This window comes from Panthera pardus, unplaced genomic scaffold, assembly GCF_024362965.1.
Source record: "Panthera pardus isolate Hobbes unplaced genomic scaffold, ASM2436296v1 HiC_scaffold_11, whole genome shotgun sequence".
In the NCBI taxonomy this organism is placed as follows: Eukaryota; Metazoa; Chordata; class Mammalia; order Carnivora; family Felidae; genus Panthera; species Panthera pardus.
The window spans coordinates 75,665,667-75,685,013 of record NW_026526666.1 but is presented as its reverse complement, the minus strand read 5'-3'; the positions used below and the strand labels follow the sequence as shown (position 1 = coordinate 75,685,013).

Genomic DNA, 19,347 nt, shown 5'->3' with positions numbered 1-19,347 from the left:
GTTCATTTTTGGATATGGTATAGGGTGAGTCTAATTCTTTTGTATATGGTTACCTAATTTTCCCAACACTGTTAAGAAGACTGCCCTTTCCCCCATTGAATGGTCTTGGCACCCTTGTGGAAACTCATTGACCGGATATGTATAGTGTTTATTTCTGGGCTTTCTGTCTCATTGGTCTGTATATCTTGTTTTCATGCCAATATACACTGCTTTGATTACTGTAACTTTGTAGTAAATTTTGAAATCAGGAAATGTGAGATTTGCAACTTTATTCTTTTCAAGATTGTTTTGGCAATTCTTGGTCCCTTGAGATTCCATAATTTTAGTATGGATTCTTCTATTTCTGGGAAAAAAAAGTAATTGGGATTTTGATAGGGATTGCATAGAATCTGTAGATTGCTTTGGGTAGTATTGATATCTTAACAATAGTAAGTCATCCAATTTATGAACGTTTCCATGTTATGTCTTTCCATTTATTTGTGTCTTCTGTCATTTCTTTCAGCAGAGTTTTATAATTTTCAGTGTGCTTGTCTTTCCCTTCCTTGGTTAAGTTTATTCCTATTTCTTTGATGTTATTGTAAATGGACTAGTTAACTTCTTTTTCAGATATGTCATTGTTAGTGTATAAAATCAACTGATTTTTGTGTGTTGATTTTGTATCCTGCAAGTTTGCTCAATTTGATTATTCAAATTTATTATTATTTTTTTAATGTGGAATCTTTAGCACTTTCTACATGTACAATCATGTTGTTTACAAAACATTGAAACTTTTACTTTCTCTCCAATTTGGTTGCTTTTTGTTTCTTTTTCTTGCCTAATTGCTCTTACTAGGACTTCCAGTACTATGTTGAATAGAAGTGGTGACAATAGGCATCTTTTTTTCCTGATCTTAAAGGAAACGCTTTCAGTCTTTCACCATTGAGTATAATGTTAGCTGTGGGTTTTCTTTTTTTTTTTTTTTTATTTTTTTTTAACGTTTATTTATTTTTGAGACAGAGAGAGACACAGCATGAACGGGGGAGGGGCAGAGAGAGAGGGAGACACAGAATCGGAAGCAAGCTCCAGGCTCTGAGCCATCAGCCCAGAGCCCGACACGGGGCTCGAACTCGCGGACCGCGAGATCGTGACCTGAGCTGAAGTCGGACGCTTAACCGACTGAGCCACCCAGGCGCCCCAATGTGGGTTTTCATCTATTATTGGTGTATATTATGTTGAGATAGTTTTTTCTTTTTTATTCAAACATTTTTTTAATGTTTACTTATTTTTGAGAGAGAGACAGAGTGTGAATGGGGGAGGAGCAGAGAGAGGGGGAGATACAGAATTCAAAGCAGGCTCCAGGCTCCAAGCTTTCAGCCCAGAGACCAATGCGGGGCTTGAATTCATGAACCTTGAGTTCATGACCTGAGCTGAAGTCAGATGTTCAACTGACTGAGCCAGCCAGGCGCACTGAGATAGTTTTCTTCTGTTCCTTGTTGATTATTTTTTATCATGAAAAGTTCTTGAATTTTTCAAACACCTTTCTGCATTAGTTGAAATGATCTTGTGAAGTTTTTTCCCCTTTATTCTATTAATGTAGTTTTTACATTGATTGATTTTCATATGCTGAACCATCCTTGCATTCCAGGAATAAATCCCATTTCGTCATGGTATCTAATCCATTTTAATATGCCATTGAATTTATATTGGTAGTATTTCGCTGATTTTTTTTTTTTTTTTTTTTTTTTATAATTTAAGAGAGAGCCTGCACGCAAGGGTAGGAGAGGGGCAGAGAGATAGAATCCCAAGCAGGATCCACACAGTCAGCTCAGAGCCTGACATGGGGTTCAATCTCATGACCCTGGGTTCATGACAAGAGTCGGACACTTAACCAACTGAGCCACCCTGGTGCCCCAATGAATTTTTTATCAGTGCTTATAAGGGATATTGATCTGTAGTTTTCCTACTTGTAGTCTTTCTTTGGCTTTGGTATCAGAATAGTGCTGGCCATATAGAATGAGTTAGAAGTATTTTGTCCTCTTTGATTTTTTGAAAGATTGAAGTTAACTGTTGGAGCTATTCCCATCCAAGCTCACTTCCTTACTGTTATTGATAATTCAGATGAAGATACCTTATAAGATGCTGTAGTAACTTAAGATTACCTCATAAAAGAAACATATGAAAATTTTATTCAACTTCACCAGTAATGAAAGGATTGTTAAATTGAATAAACAAAATAATTGTATTTCCCCTATCCAGTTGACCCTCAAAAAATCATATTTAGATTGTAATATACAATAATTGTGACAGCTCCCAATCTGTCACTGTCTAACACTAATAATAGGAATGTAAATTGGAACAAATTTTCTGGAGCAGAATTTGGCACAATGTAAAGCTTTAAAAATTATGCGTCTTTTGACCTAGCAATTCCATTTATAGGATATTATCCTAAGAAAATTGTCATGAAGAATACATGCAAGAAGTTAGAGGAATGCCTTCAACATTATGTGTAACAATACAAAGTTAAAAACTATAATGTCCAGAAAAAGAGAATTGGGTAATAAATTGTGATACATACACAAGCCTGTGCAACTATAACATACTGATGTTGGAGAAAATGTCACAAAATAATGTATAGTATGATTCCATTAAAATGTTTCTATTTAGGCATTAAAACCCCCTCAGATTTAATATTACTTGTTAACAGTGGTCTGTTTCTGGGTGGTGGTAGTGTGGATTCTTGATATTATTTCTACTTCTCCATCTCTCTATTTTTTAAACAGTAAATGATACTAGTTTTAGGACAACACAGGAAAAGGTATTCTGTTACAATTGAAAATGGTGCTTGCCTCAGCAGCACATACACACTACAATTGAAAATGAAATGAAGCAAGAAACCATAGTTAAATCTTATGACAGAATCAGTATCTAAAAATAATCTGGGTAGGCTGGGATGATGGACTGAATCCAATGAAATTTAATCAGCATGGATGAATTAGGTAGATAAGATAGAGTAATAAGTAAGTCATATTTCTGGGTTTAAAAAACCAACTATACTCGATATGGAAAGTGTGAAGTGGAGCCTGATAGCAACGTACGTAAAAGACTTAAAGGTTTTAGTTGACTCTGCCCACTTTTTCTGTGTGAGCAGCCAGCCATTTTCCTCCCCTTCCATTTCATCTCACACCCAGCTTAGTCTCTTCGTGGGAAACCTCCAGTGTTTCCTCACCAAGTGACGTTAAGTCTTGTCACCATTTGCCCCCATCTGTTCTAGTCATCTTTTCTGACTGTTCAAGTTGCTGTCTATTTGGAGTCCTCCTGTTCCTCTCCCTTTTGCTTTTTCAAACTTGAGCCATACTTCAGAAATCAGACTTAGTCTTGTTGGAAGCCTGTCTGTCATAGTGCGATCACATTTTACTCAAATTTATTTTAATTCTGGGAATTTCATATATTGAGAAATTAAAATCAATAAGGTTTCTCGCTTTATGTGCAAAATTTGAAATAATGCAAATCTCTTCTGTTAAAAGTGACATAATTTCCTTTTGCCTTGGGACATGCAGCCTTAACAGTAAATACCTTTTTTCATTTCTTTGTGAGCCACCAGCATTCTAAAGTGTGGGGCATTAATTAGCATCACTGCTGCAAAACCTTCCCAGAAGCAGTCACTTTAATGATACTACAAAATATTAAAGACAGTGCTTAGGGGAAAAAAGGAATTTAAAAGCAACTTAAAGGGGCACCTGGGTGGCTCAGTTGGCTAATAACCATTTGACTCTTGGTTTGGGCTCAGTTTATGATCTCACGGTTCATGAGTTTGAGCTCCAGGTCATGCTCTGTGCCCACAGCACATAACCTGCTTGGGATTCCCTCCCTCTCTCCCTCCCTGTCTTTCTCAAAAATAAATAAACTTAAAAAAATAAAAGCACACTTAAAATAGTTGTAGAATTGTGCATTCTGAGAAGACATGCAGCAAAGTGATGAAGTGTGGGCTCTGGAGCCAGGTACCTCTGAATTCAAATTTAAATTCTGAATCCTGCACTTAGCTAGTGGGGGACTTTGGGCAAACAACTTAATCTGTGTCTCTGCTTTCTTATGTGTGTATGTACGTACGTTTATTTATTCGTTTTGAGAGAGAGAGACTGAGCGAGCAGAGGAGGAACAGGCAGAAAGAGGGAATGAGAGAATCCCAAGCAGGCTCCATCCACACTGTCAGCGCAGAGCCTGATGCGGGGCTCAGACCCATAAACAAGATCATGACCTGAGCCGAAATCAAGAGTCAGATGCTTAACTGACTGAGCCACCCAGGTGCCCCTCTTTGTTTCCTCACTTTAAAAAAAAAAAAAAAAAAAAAAAAGGAAAAGATTTTATTTTATTTTATTTCATTTTATTTTTTAATTTTTTTTTAACGTTTATTTATTTTTGGGACAGAGAGAGACAGAGCATGAACGGGGGAGGGGCAGAGAGAGAGGGAGACACAGAATCGGAAGCAGGCTCCAGGCTCTGAGCCATCAGCCCAGAGCCCGACGTGGGGCTCGAACTCACGGACTGCGAGATCGTGACCTGAGCTGAAGTCGGACGCTTAACCGACTGAGCCACCCAAGTGCCCCTCTTTGTTTCCTCACTTTAAAAAAAAAAAAAAAAAAAAAAAAAAGGAAAAGATTTTATTTTTAAGTAATCTCTATACCCATTGTGGGGCTCAGACTTAACAGCCCTGAGATCAGGACTTGCATGCTCTATCAACTGAGTCAACAAGGCACCCTTTTGTTTCTTCAGTTTTAAAATGGGCTGGGGACACCTGGGTGTCTCAGTTGGTTAAGCATCTGACTTTGGCTCAGGTCATGATCTTGCAGTTCATGAGTTTGAGCCCCACATCAGGCTCTCTGCTGTCAGCACAGATCCTCTGTCCCCCACTCTCTCTACCCCAACCCCATGTGCACACGCTGTCAATAAATAAATAAAAATAAAAATAAAATAAAGCTTAAAAAAGAATAAATAAAATGGGCTGATGATAGGGGCACCTGGGGGACTAAGTCGTTTAAGTGTCTGACTTTGGCTCAGGTCATGATCTCATGGTTCATGAGTTTGAGCCCCGCATCAAGTTCTGCACTGGTGGTGCAGAGCCTGCTTGCAGTTCTCTCTCCTCCCTCTCTCTCTCTGCCTCTTCCCCACTTGCATGTGTGCTGTCTCTCTCCTCTCTCTCTCTCTCAAAAGGAATAAACTTTAAAAAAAAAAAAAAAGGGCTGTTGTAAATTGTGTTAGTAGCATGGAAAGCTCCTAGGAGAATACATAACTAATACTGTGTGCTCAAAAATACTATGAGAATTCCATTGGGAATATTTCTATTAAAGAAAATAGTCTTAAACCACTTGAGTTTTAAATTGCAGTACATCCCTGCATAAAATATGACCATTTTGTAAGAAATGCTCCCTCTTTGGGGCATCTGACTGGCTTAATTGCAAGAGCATGTGACTCTTGATCTCGGGGTCGTGAATTTGAGCATGTTGGGCGTAGAGATTACTTTAAATAAATAAACTTGAGAAAATGCTCCCTTTTAGATAGTTTCTCGGAAAATAGGATGTGCCAGTCTCTTTGAAACCATGTAGTGAGGAATGTAGATAGAATTCAGATGAAGGGAGATTTCTTCCCCCTTCATTGTAAGCATAATAATTGTTCACTAAAGAAAATTTGAGCGTGGCTGGGTGACTCGGTTGAGCATCCAACTCTTGATTTCACCTTAGGTCATGATCCCAGAGTCATGGGATCAAGCCCCAGTCAGGCTTTGTGCTGAGCATGGAGCCTTCTTGAGATTCTCCTTTTCTCTGTCTTCCCTCTCCCCTGCTTGTGTCTGCACTCTTTCCAAAATAAAAATTAAAAAAAAAAAAAAAAAAAGTTAAAAAAAAAAGAAACTTGGGGGTGCCTGTGTGGTTCAGCTGGTTAAGCATCCCACTCTTGGTTTTGACTCAGGTCATGATCTCCCAGCTTTGTGGGTTTGAGCCCCTCATCGTAGAATTCTCTCTCTCCCTCTTTCTCTGCCCACCCCCAATTTGTACTGTGTCTCTCAAAATAAATAAATAAACTTTAAAAATAAAATAAAATAATTTTAAAAAGAAATTTGGGAAGTTCAGAAAAATATGAAAACAAAAAAATTGTTCATAATGCTACTACTGTCCCAGTGCTAACCATATTAGCATTTTAGTTAAGTTCCTTCTAAGTTTTCCCCTGTGCGTTATTATTTTTTTTTAATATACATATATGTTGTGATTATAGCATACAGAACTGGAGGGTATTTAGCCTGGAGAAGTAAACTATTGTAGAAGTCCAGATGAGTCCATAGTAAACTATGTTGGGGGCCTGGTTAGGGTCACTAGCTATAGAAGTAAAGCATAGGGGTAGGAAACAAAAGTATTTCTGAGGTTGAATCAACAAACTGTGGGGTGGTGATTTAGTTTTTTAGCTGTGGCTCCTGAAAAGAGGCAGATGGAACATAGGAGGAAGAGCATATCTGCTGGGGAAGATGTTTGTTTTGGACATGTTGAGTTTGAGATTTGAGTAGGACATTCAGATGGAAATGTCTAATAGGCAGTTGAGGTTTTTAACAGACTTGAGAGGTAATCTGCCTGGGATATGCATGAGAGCACCCCAGTAAGAGTGTTTAAAATCATCAAAGATGGCGCCTATAGAGATGCACTTGTATCTGACCTCTCAGTATACCTTTCTATTTAAGGGCAGGAGTAGAATTTCCATCCTTACTACTCAGCACAGTATTACCACATAGTAGGTGTTTGTGGAATAAATGAGTTTATTGAAACAGAGAGGGGACATTAATTTGGTCTCTGTAGAATCCTAATGAGCTTGAGGAAGTGATATTTATTATTTATCTTCCCTTTCTCTTTCAGTTTTCTTGGTGTCTAAAATTTAAATTTCTAAGGAGAAATGAGACCTATTTTTCTTTACTGCTTCTGATGGAATTTTGTTTACATGAGATACTTAAATATTATTTGGATGGCTGTAATTCAGCTTAATCTTGAATTTTTTTTAAAAGGTGATTGTGAGAAAGATTGTTTCAGTGAATCTTCAAATGCTTGGAGTATGTCATAGTGCATATGTTAAGAAGATCTATTTAATTGGACTAACACATAAGGATGAAAAGATTTAGGAATATAAAAATATATAGATCAGTATAGGGCAAGCTATAAACATAAATATCCGTGGGGTATTGAATCTTTGAAATTGTGTAGCTTGTGGAAGTCTTCATGAAATGTGTCAGAAGATACTAGATTGGTGGCAGGAGCATTCTTAGTGGGAAGGTGGACTGGAAAGACCCACCTCATCTGTATGCATTCAACCTTTCCCTTTGTATACTTTAGGCAGCAGTTGGTTAATTTGCATGTGTGGTTTCAACTGTCACACTGTTGACTCATTCTGAAAGCTCCATGAGGATAGGCCCCCATGTCTTTTTCCCCCAGTACCTAACAGTGTAGGTTAGAGTAAGCTATCGGTAAATATTTGTCCAGTGAATAAAATGATGAATGGATTAGCAAACATTTAGTGAGACTTGAGAATGTTCTATGGGGGTGGGAGTGGGTGGAGAATTGTTAGTCCTGTAAAGATTGAAAACACATAATATCTGACCTCAGGGAGCATAAAATCTGGTATTGAGTATAAATTTATCAAGCTCTCTGGTTTAACCAACGCAGACAATTAAGTAATTTGCTGACCTGAAACAGTTTGTAACATAGATTTTAATAAATTTCTTAAGAGAGATTATGGGAATTTTTATTTATATAACAGATAATCACATAATCTCCATTCCTTTTGTGTACTCATTTAGCTGCAAAAAGGGTTGTTGTGGGCTCAGTTTTATGAACCTTTGATATTATGAAGTTTTTATTTTATTAAAATTTGGGATTTCTTTTAAATATATATTTTTAATGTTTATTTATTTTTGAGAGACAGAGAGTAAACAGGGGAGAGGTGGAGAGAGAGGGAGACACCGAATCCGAAGCAGGCTCCAGGCTCCAGGCTCCGGGCTGTCACCACACAGCCTGATGTAGGGCTCGAACCCATGAACTGTGAGATCATGACCTGAGCTGAAGTTGGACGCTCAGGTGACTGAGCCACCCAGGCGCCCCTAAAATTTGGGATTTGATTAAATGAGGACATAATGCTCCTCTGAAAATACAGAAGGAGCTCATATCTAAACTGTGATAAAGAAGCAAGATACCTAATTGAATTGGTATACTAAAACAACTGGCTTGATCACTCAAGTATGCAAAGACCAGATAATCCAATGTGTTAGCTAAGAGTTTTACTATATATGGTATAATTGTTTATGATGTATTTTCTTGTAAGTTTTTTTTTTTTTTTAAGCAATCAAGACTAGTCAGTTCTTAATTATCATAACTGATATAAGGCCTTTTTGGAAACTAAAACTGCAAAAAATCCAGTGGAATCCTGTAGTGCTGCTATAACTATTTGTGGTTCTTCACACAGAAAAATTAAAGTGAAGACAGGAAGTTAGGACTTTTTGAAGAAATTATACTGGGGGTAATGAATTCAAATCATATGTAATTCACTCAAGATAAAGCTACCCTTTGAAAATAAGACACTGGTCCAGTCAGAATGTGTATTCTGAGGGAAAAAACTTGTATGCTGCCTATGCATAATTCAAGTGGTAACCTAACTAGATATATCAGTTGAGCATAAGCAAAACCTAAGCAGTTGTTGGAAGGAAGATATATATTAATAGAAGAGAGCACAACCCTGTGGAACTTAGGAGTCCCCAAGCAAGAATTTTGCAGTGATTTTCTAGCATTGTCCAGAGAGAACATAAGCCAGCTTTCCACCATCATTTTAACAAATTCTTAGTGTTGGACACATGTAATTTATTAGGCTTGATTGTAGTTCCATTTTCCTTTATTTTAGATTTCATACTCACCAGATACACCCTCTTAGGTAACCACGCTATGGGTAAGGTATTACTCTGGGTGGTAATATGACTGTCTCCTATTATAAACAAATAAATCGGCATTTGGCCTATATGTGAATTTTTAAAAAATAAACTTCATTGAAAATAAAAATATAACATCATTCTTTCATAAATTGGTTGGTGTAAATTAAGCCTAATCAGTTCTATGTGTGCAGAGAAAAATGGATTTTATAGAGCTATAGAGCTGAGGGCCATACTCAGGAATAAAATGTCTTCTTGTAGAAGGCAGGAACCATAGTCCTATTCTCATATACCCAGTGCTTACTACTGGCTGGTGCTCAATTTAATCTATTAATGAAACTCATTATTGAATCTCAGAGATCATAACTCCAGACTTCTAGTGAGAACAACTATAGAGATTTTATGGCTCTACCTTTAGATTTATTCTCATGTCAAAAGAGCAGTTCTGGCTTTTCTTTAATTCAGCAAAAACAATTCATTAAATGATGAAAATAGAGTCTTCTCGGGGTGCCTGGGTGGCTCAGTCAGTTGAACATCCAACTCTTGATTTTAGCTCAGGTCATGATCTCACAGTTCATGGGATCGAGCCCTGCATCATGCACTTTGTTGACAGTGCGGAGCCTGTTTGGGATTCTCTTTCTCCCTTTCTGTCTGCCCCTTCCTTGCTCATGCTCTGTTTCTCTCAGAGTAAGTAAGCAAACATTAAAAAAAAGAGAGAGAATAGAATCCTGTAAACAAATGAGAGGCTAAAAAGGCAAATAAAAGGTGTGTGCATTTGTTAGAAAAAAGGGGAGTGACAGTATTTGAGAACAAAGACAGTCTCTTTGTTTCATTGTTTTTATTTCTTAATTAATACTCTAATTTTATTTTTTAGACCTTATTGCAGTACGCAAGCAACAAGAATGCCTCAGAACATATGGTGTATCTTCTGGAGGTATATCGACTTGCCATCCAAAGCTTTGCCAGTGCACGCCCATATTTAACTACTGAATGTGAAGATGTCCTGTTAGTGCTTGGCAGATTAGTACTGTAAGTTTAAGTACTTGAGTCACTGTTAAATTGAGTACTTCTGGTTGTAATGTTTGCTTGACTTTTCTTTACTATGAAATCACATTATTCAGAGCACCATTAAAGCCATACCTTTGAATGAAATTTCCTTTGCTCTGAGCCTTCATACTCTGGTTCCCAGGAAATAAAGTGCAAGCAAAGCTCCAGCCAAACAACGTAATCTTTAAATGCCTCCAGAGTCTCTTCTACTCAGGCTTAGCATCCAAGAATAATACATTTTCTCTCTGTTCTTAGGTATAGATCAATTTAAGTGACAGTATCTGGAAACTGTAGTGGTCTTTGAGGATCACTTTGTGGAGAAATACTCTGAAATTCTACAATTCAATTACATTATTTGAACTAAGAATAATTTTATTAGCAGACAATATCAGGATATAGTATAAGATTACTACCCTGAGTCCATGATAATTTAGCTGTTGTTTTAATATTTGGCTGTTGTAGTAACAGATAAAATTACACCTTTAATGTAATTTTCATCTGCAAATTGAAAAGGTACAACTATTCAGTTTTTAGATTGGTTTAGGTTACAGATTGTTTGGGAGGATTCTAGTCTGGGTAGTCTTGATTTGTTAAAGACAAAGAATTGGCCTTGTCAATATTTCTGCTTCCTCTGCAAGTGACAAGAATCTATATAGATGACAGTTACAATATTTATCTCTTTATCAGCTGCATTGGCAATATTTTGCTCCTATTTTTGTCTTCAGGAATCAGAATGGTTCCTATTTGTGTGCCCTCCCCACACCCTAGTAAAACTAAATAAAACTGCTTGCAATATGGTTTCTAAAAGGAATATATTATTAGCGACTTCTAAAGCCACAATGTAATTATAAAGATGCCTGGTTTTTATTCTCTTTTTTAAAGTTGAAAAGCCAATATAACAGTGTTGAAGAAAATTTTGAAGAGTAAGAAACAAATTTCAAATAATCTAAACAAATGTAAAATGTATATTCAGTATCACTGTTGTACTGTATTTGATTATGCTTATAACTACTATAACCACCTTTGTATATTGACTTCATTATTTTATATTATAGGAGTTGTTTTGAATTATTGCTTTCAGTGTCTGAAAGTGAACTGCCATGTGAAGTCTGGGTACTCTTCCTTCAGTCTCTACAGGTGAGTTGATTTGGGCTCAAAAAAGTTCTCTGTTTAGATATCCAAGACACTTGGTTAATTCCTCCCAGCAAATAAAATTGAAAACTTGGAAGAAAAACAAGCATACTGTATATTAATTTCATGAAATTTTGAGAAAGATGCCTTCCAAATGAAGGGGGTGTGTTAAAAATTGTTTTATTCTTTCATTTGGTTTTGTTAGCCATTATATAGCTTAGGAATCAACATAGAAGTTTTCATTATTCAAAAACAAAGTTTTAGACAGAAAAAAAGCTATTAAAAATGTAAAGTTGTATATGGTTGGTTATAAGGTAGCAGTATTTGGATAATTCTTCGTACACTTATCTAGTAATTTCCCTCTAACATTAGGGATTATGTCTAGCAGTATAAGTCTCTCAAACAGCCAAAATAGTCATCATAGATTCTATTCATGCATTTTGTTTGCAGAAGAGCTCCATTGGCTCTCATATTGGCTTGATTATCCACTTTCGTAAAAGGTGAGCACATCAGAAAGTAACGAGTTGTGGAGGAGGTAATAGGATAGGAGGAAAAGCAAGTAAAATGCCAGTAACAGGAGGCAAATTTGCCTGTTACTGACAGAGACAGAAAAACTATTTAAAAAAAAATAGTTTGTTATCACTATGTACTAAATACTGCTCTACATTGTTTTGTGTGTTTTGTGTCTTTTAATGTGTTTTGTGTCTTTTAATCAAATTACAAGCCTATAATGTAATGATCATTTGAATCCCCATTTACAAATAGGAAGACTAGGCATGGAGAGTGTTGATTAGCTTACCCAAAGTTACACCCAGATTTATATCCAGAGCTTGTTTTGCTAACTGCTTCCTCGAGGACATAACTCTGTAGTAGCCCAGACCTGTTTCATGTAGGCACAAGTAAATATTTAGATGTTAACAGACACACTTCTTTATCTGGCAGTTTCTTTCTTCTGGGGTGTGTAACTCAAAATGAAATGATAACAGTGTTAATCTTTTTCTTTTTGGGGAAAAGAGGATTTTTTTTTCTCATGTCTTTGGCCTGTTTTAATCCCTATAACATGGTCCTAATTCCTCAAATATTCATATGGGTGCTAAAATCATCTCTCATACATAACACACTGATTTTGTTATGCTGTGTTTTGAGGCTTGCCAGTAGTTTTGTCCTGGCATACAACAGTCTAGAAGGGCAACTCTCCCTATTCTTGTTAAGGCTATTACTATTACTTACATTAGTATCCTTTGCAGAGAGAATACTGTCCTGTTTCTTCATTCATTTTTTAGATTGTATGCCTGCATAAAATATTTGCCTTTCCCCTACACCTGTGTAACTTTTTCCAGTATTTATCATACAGGATATATTTTTGAATATGTGTTCAATAAAATAAATGTAGTAGATGTACAGATAAATGTAAGACGTGGTCCCTGTTGAACACTAAAAGGTAAAACCCTGAAGTTTTCTTATTTTAGTGATAACTGAACAAGGCAGTAGATGGTTTTGAGGAAACTTTTGGTAAGAGAACAGTTGTTATCAGAGCAGGCCACAAATAGAACATGCTCATTCCCTATTTTCAGCTTGTGTAACCCTTCCACGTCTTTTGCCTATGAATATGAAAATACATCCTGAAATGAATTTTCTAATAAAACCGCAATCCTGTTTTTTGCAACTTTTTTTTTTTTTAAGTTTATTTATTTTGAGGGAGAGAATGAGCAGGGGAGGGGCAGAGATGAAGGGAGACAATGAATAAGAGCAAACACATTAAAATTTCAGAATATGGGAACAACCAGTAATCCTCACTAGTAATAGGGGACATTGGAGACATATACTTAATCATTTATGTCAAGTTAAATTTCTGACTCCTTTCTCCTGACCCTTTGTGTACATAAATATTTTAAAGAACAAACTATTGGCAATTATATTTTGTTTTCCGAGGAGATAGAATGATAGCTGATAACCTAGACTTTCCATGACATTTTATATAGAGCCACTTTTCATTTAAAAAGTCTTTTGATAGGGGCGCCTGGGTGGCTCAGTCGGTTAAGCATCCGACTTCGGCTCAGGTCATGATCTCACAGTCCATAGGTTCGAGCCCCACTTCGGGCTCTGTGCTGACAGCTCAGAGCCTGGAGCCTGCTTCAGATTCTGTCTCTCTGCCCCTCCCCCATTCATGCTCTGTCTCTCTCTGTCTCAAAAATAAATAAACATTAAAAATAATAATAATAATAAATAAAGTCTTTTGATAGAAGAATTTAAACAATGAAAAAAATTTATCAGCATCATTAAATTAATATTTCTATTAGAAGGAATACATTGCCTTTTGAATACCATGGAATCCTTTATTTATTAAAGTTTTTTTTAATGTTTACTTTTGAGAGAGAGAGTGTGCAAGGCAGGGCAGGGGCAGGAAGAGAGGGAGATAGAGGATCTGAAGCAGGCTGTTTGCTGACAGAAGAGAATCCGATTGTGGGGCTCGAATTCACAAACCACGAGATCATGACCTGAGCTGAAGTCTGACGCTTAACCAACTGAGCAATCAAAGTGCCTTGTGAATACTGTGGAATCCTTTAAAAGAAAGCTATATAAATAGCCTTAAAATAATTTAGTAATTGGACAATTGGGTGGCTCAGTCTGTTAAGCCTCCAACTTCAGGTCATGATCTCATGGTTCATGAGTCTCATAGTTTGTGAGTTCAAGCCCTGCATCAGGCTCTGTGCTGAAAGCTCAGCCTGCTTCAGATTCTGTGTCTCCCTCTCTCTTTGCCCCTTCCTGGCTCCCGCTTGTCTGTCTCTCTCTCAAAAATAAATAAACATTAAAAAAAAAAAATTTAAATAAAATTATTAATGTGAGGTTGTAAATTGAATTATGGTCATAATTTTACCTAAGGAGAATTTAGGAAAACATTTTATTTTATTTTATTTTAAGTTTATTTTGAGAGAGAGAGTGTATGTGAACATGGGAGGGAAAGAGAAGGAGAGAGAATCTCAAGCAGGCTCTGTGCTGTCAGCACAGAGCCCGACACGGGGCTTGAACCCATAAACCATGAGATCATGACCTGAGCTGAAACGAAGAGTCAGACACTTAACCAACCAAGCCACCCAGGCGCCCATAGGAAAACATTTTAAAGGTGCTCTTTAACTTAGTGAAAATACCCTAGTTTTTTTTTTTTGTTTTTTTGTTTTTTAAGTTTATTTTGAGAGAGAGAGAAGGGGGGGGCAGAGAGAGGGAGGGAGAGAGAGAGAATTCCAAGCAGGCTCTGTACTGTCAGCAAGGAACCTGACACAGGGCTCGAATTCACCAACTGTGAGATTATGATCTGAGCTGAAACCAAGAGCCAGACTTCAACTGACTGAGCCACCCAGGCGCCCCTCTAGTTTCACTTTTAAAAATAAACAGAGCTTTGAGGATGGTTTTTTTTCCTGCTTATTTCTCTTTTGGAAATCTAAGTTCCTTTCATAGACATTCAGATACACTGAAAAGGCAAAAAATACATTTTATATTGCTTATTAGTCTGTTTTCTGGATATGTGTTTTTGTTTTAGGAGTCACATGATGCATTATTGGAATTTGGGAATAATAACCTACAAATATTGGTTCATGTTACCAAGGAAGGAGTGTGGAAAAACCCAGTTCTTCTTAAAATTCTGTCTCAACAGCCAGTAGAAACAGAAGAAGGTAAGCCATAAAACTTTACTGACTATATTGAAGGAAGACTTAGATCTAAGAGAATTAGAATTCATTTATGGCTTAAAATTTTGTGAATATCACCTGTGTATCCCTACCCAGTCTGTTCTCCTTTGAATAGTAAAAACTAACCATTAGCATTTAACGTCTTCCTAGTCTTTAGTATATGGTAGAGCTTTGCTCGTGTTTTGTTCTCTGGTTACTACAACTAAGGACCATGGAAAAGTTGCTTTTTTATTTTAAACTTATGAAATAATTGGAATTTAGCATTTTGTAGAGAAATGCAAAGAATGAAAATTTTATTTACAAAATTGTCAGTTTAAGACCAGAAGATTTATGGAATTGAGTTGATATTTGCATTTTAGACACAAAAAGTTATTTCATTTGGTACCACGACCAATTGTGATTTCATTTGCTTTAAGTTAGTAGAAAATTAAAAGGATCACATTCTGTTAAGTATGTTTCAGGAATAAAAATGAGCTTCAGAAGAGTTTTTATTTATACTTTTGGTATATCTTTAACTTAGGTCTTGAACAGACCATTTGAATGCTGATGCCTTAAAATATCCTAGTTAGCTTATTCATTCACCAAGTTTGACAGCCTACTGTAGACATGCTGTTTGGGTTTTCCGTATAGTGAGAAGATTGGCAAGGAGGGTACTTAGAGTTTTCTCTTGTTCCCTTTCCTCTGCTAATTCTCCTGCTTATTAGCCACATCGACAAAAGAGGATAAGAATAAAGGAAAGAGCTGTTAAATAGAAAAGAGGTTGGTTTTATTGTTTTCTGTTCAGGTTCCCAGTATATGTCATCCCATTTGTGGATATAGGCAGATGGAGGCTAAAATATCACCTTTCTTATTAATATAAATTGCTTAGAGGATAGAGCCAAATAGTTTCAGAAGAATCCCAGAATTAGGCAGATCCCAGTCCAGATAAAGTCTGACGAGGGCAGAGAAGAGCACTTATTCTGTTACTCTCTAGAGGCAGGCCTAAGCTCAACAGGAAGAAGGCTAGAGTAGCATTAAATGTCCCCACTTTATTTTCCCTTGATGTATGAGTCAAATACATCACCCCACCTCAGGAGTTAACAGTACTTAATTTCTTTTCACATAGAAAAAAATCAAGAAATGGAGAGAAGCACTGTTCACCTAACATCTTGTGGTATCCTATCTATTCAGTAAAGATGAAGTGCCCACTATCTGTAAGACTGTGCACAGAACAGCGACATGTCTAAGGAATTATTCTGTGAACTAGCATGTAAATGGTGGGCAGCCTATATAGTCTGCCTGCTTTCTCAGTTGGCCCTGACTCTAATTTCAGGTCAGAAGATTAGAAAGCTTCCTTTAGGGGAGCCTGGGTGGCTCAGTCAGTTAAGCAGACGACTCTTAGTTTTGGTTAAGGTCATGCTCTCAGGGTTTGTGAGTTTGAGCCCCACATCGGCCTCTGCGCTTACAGTGTGGATGGAGCCTGCTGGATCCTCTATCTCCCTCTCTCTGCCCCCCCCCGCCCCCGCTCATGTGCACACGTGCATGTGCTCAAAAATAAACATTACAGAAATTAAAGAAAGCTTCTTTTATAGCCCCACTGCCCTTGGTAGCCCAGGTATTAACATATATTTGAAATTAGAAAGCAGTGATTATCCTCTCGTTGATTGTCTTCTGTTCAATGATGTAGTCATCAGAAGCATAAAAGTACACATTTTAAGCCTCCAAGGAACTCAGTAAATGCTTTTCAGTTTATTTGTGGATTTAAAAAAAATATCTGTCAGGGTTTTATTTTTCCTGCCTTGAATTCTTGAATTTTGTGACCTCCCCCCCCCCCCCCCAAAGTTTATTACTGAAGTATGTAATGAGTATCAGTTGTTGGCACTTCTGCCTGGCATAATCAGCAGGGAAATAGCAGGTTCTCCCACCCAGATTCCAGCCCAGGTACTGAAGGCCTTTCCACCCCAGGCTACCCCAGCAGCCTGCCACAGATGATGGGGATGGCAAGACCAAGCCCAGCTAAGGTCTCACTTGTAGTTTCCATCCTGAGCTCAAGGAGTCACAAAACTACCCCTCCTCACAGTGGCAATGGCAGCAGCCACCTGGATCCAGGTAACCTACAGACTAGGAGACCTCAGCTACCATCAGTGGGGCGCCCCCACTACCATAATGGAGAGATTCCAACTACAACTCAAAGGACACCCAGAGCCACCATCTGGTATCTGCCAGTTTTGCCAACTGACCTGTACCCTACCCACCTACCCAGCCCCCCACCCCCACCCTTTCCCATAACTTATGCCAGTAGGAGACTCAGGAGGGCCAAAGCCACAGTCTTTTCCTTTTTTTCTGTCTCCCCTCCCAAAGGTTGAAGGAAGGGACACATCCTTGTTCAGAGTCACCAACTCCTTTCCCAAATCAGGCTGATAAGGAACCAGCTCTTATACCTCCTCCTGGTTGTTTTTCTTTCCCACCCCAGTTTATTTTTTGTGTCCCTTCTGCCCCCTACCTCGGAAGCCATTTTATGAATTGTCAGGTGCCACTTGAGCCTTCCAGTAAAATAAAAACAGGCTTTCCTGTTAAAAAAGAAAAAAACAGCTGTTTTTAATTGGACCTTAAATGTTAACCATTTTTTACGTGATGAAGTATCGTTATGTTTACAGTTTACTTTTAAATGGTTCAGGAAAAGAAAAGCGAAGTAAAGAAATGACAAAACAGTTCATTTGTTGAATCTAGATGGAAGAAAGGATATATGATTAAAAATTATTTTATACTAAAATGACCAAAAAAATACAGAAAGACTCCCAATTAGGAAGGGGATTTCTATACTTTATTATATCATTTTTAAATATTGAATGTATGGATGGATTTCGTTTTAAAAAACAAAGTTAAGATACATGACTTGAAATGAACTTATCTATAAAGCTTATTTATTTATAAAGTTTATCCATCCTGAGAGAGAGATCACAACTGAGGGAGGAACAGAGAGAGAGAAGCCCAAGTAGGCTCTGTGCTGTGAGTGCAGAGCCGGATGCAGGGCCTGAATTCCTGAACCATGAGATCATGACCTGAGCCAAAGTCATCCGCTTAACCACCTGAGCCACCCAGGTGCCCCTGGTTTTTTTTTTTTTTTTTTTTTTTAAATGTTTATTTTTTGAGAACATGCAAGTGCCTGGGCAGGGGAGGGGCAGAGAGGGAGAGAGAAATCCCAAGCAGGCCCTGAGTTGTCAGCGTAGAGCCTGATGCAGTGCTTGAACTCATGAACTGTGAGATTATGATCTGAGGCAAAACCAAGAGTCTGGATGCTTAACTGACTGCACCACCTGGGCACGCCTGAAATGAATTTTAAAATGCAAGATTGGTCTGTATGTTCAAAGTCGATATGGTGGTTTAACTATAGTACATTGAGTAAATTAGTTTTACCTCTATAATTTAGAGTGTTTGTTATGTGATAAGTATCATATTAGTGCTTTCCATATTTCATTTAGTCCATAAACCAGGTGAGACATTACACATGTCTAAGGCCACGTGGTTAAAATTGGGAGGCAGAATTTGAACACAGGTGAGGAGATATTGAAAGTTTTTGATTGAAGCATGATAACCACTCAGTTGCTAAATATATGGTTTTGTAAAACCTCTCTAATGTGTAAGGCATTGTGTTTAGTGCTGCAGGGAATACAGAAGTTAACAAGACACGGTATTCACAAATTGCTGATGGTGTAGTAAGGGAGAAGACAGAAACAGATAATAGCAACTAGTATTGAGCATTTACTCTGTGCCTGGCCCTGTGCCAAGTGTCTTATCTGTGTTACGGTATTTCATCTATGATTCATTCAGCTCTGTGAGGTGGATATTACTAATTTTTTTTAACAGATGAAGAAACTTGAGGCTCAGAGAGGTCAGTTAATTGTCCAAGGGTCTCACAGCTAGTATGTGTCAGAGTCCTGATTCAGCCTCACATTGGTGATTCCAAAACATGAGGTAGTAATCTCTGTACACTGTAATCCTTTATTCCTGTACTTAAAGAGAAAAGTTAAGTACAGTGAAGGAAGTAAAATACTGTGGGGATTGTTTTTTTTAATGCTGTAAGAATTTAGAAGAGGGTGGGTTGTATAGCTCTTCAGGGTGAGATTTGTGAAAATGCTTATAGCCTTATAGGGCAGATACACAGAGCAGAATCTGATGATAGGCAGAATAGGATATTGGGGTGACAGATGTGGCAGGGAATAATATGAAAGAATTAGATTGGGAGGTTTTTTTAAATGTTTATTTATTTTAATTTTTTTGAATGTTTATTATTTTTGAGACAAAGAGACAAAGCATGAGTGGGGAAGGGGCAGAGAGAGAGAGGGAGACGCAGAATCTGAAGCAAGCTCCAGGCTCTGAGCTGTCAGCAAAGAGCCTGATGCGGGGCCATGAACTGTGAACTCATGAACCGTGAGATCATGACCTGAGCTGAAGTCAGATATGTAACTGACTGAGCCACCCAGGTGCCCCTAATATATATATATATATATATATATATATAGAGAGAGAGAGAGAGAGAGAGAGAGAGAGAGAGAGAGAGATCTATCAGTTACTGTT

At 37.6% G+C, this 19,347-nt stretch overlaps 1 protein-coding gene across 1 annotated transcript in view; it reads left to right on the top strand.

Moving 5' to 3' along the window:
• RLF (RLF zinc finger) overlaps nt 1–19,347 on the top strand; it is an 84,929-nt gene that overhangs the window by 22,974 nt on the left and 42,608 nt on the right. The window contains exons 2-4 of the mRNA XM_019429103.2: nt 9,801–9,955; nt 11,029–11,110; nt 14,643–14,775. Of these exons, the coding sequence (XP_019284648.2) occupies nt 9,801–9,955; nt 11,029–11,110; nt 14,643–14,775 (370 nt within the window). The remainder of the gene's footprint in view (nt 1–9,800; nt 9,956–11,028; nt 11,111–14,642; nt 14,776–19,347) is intronic.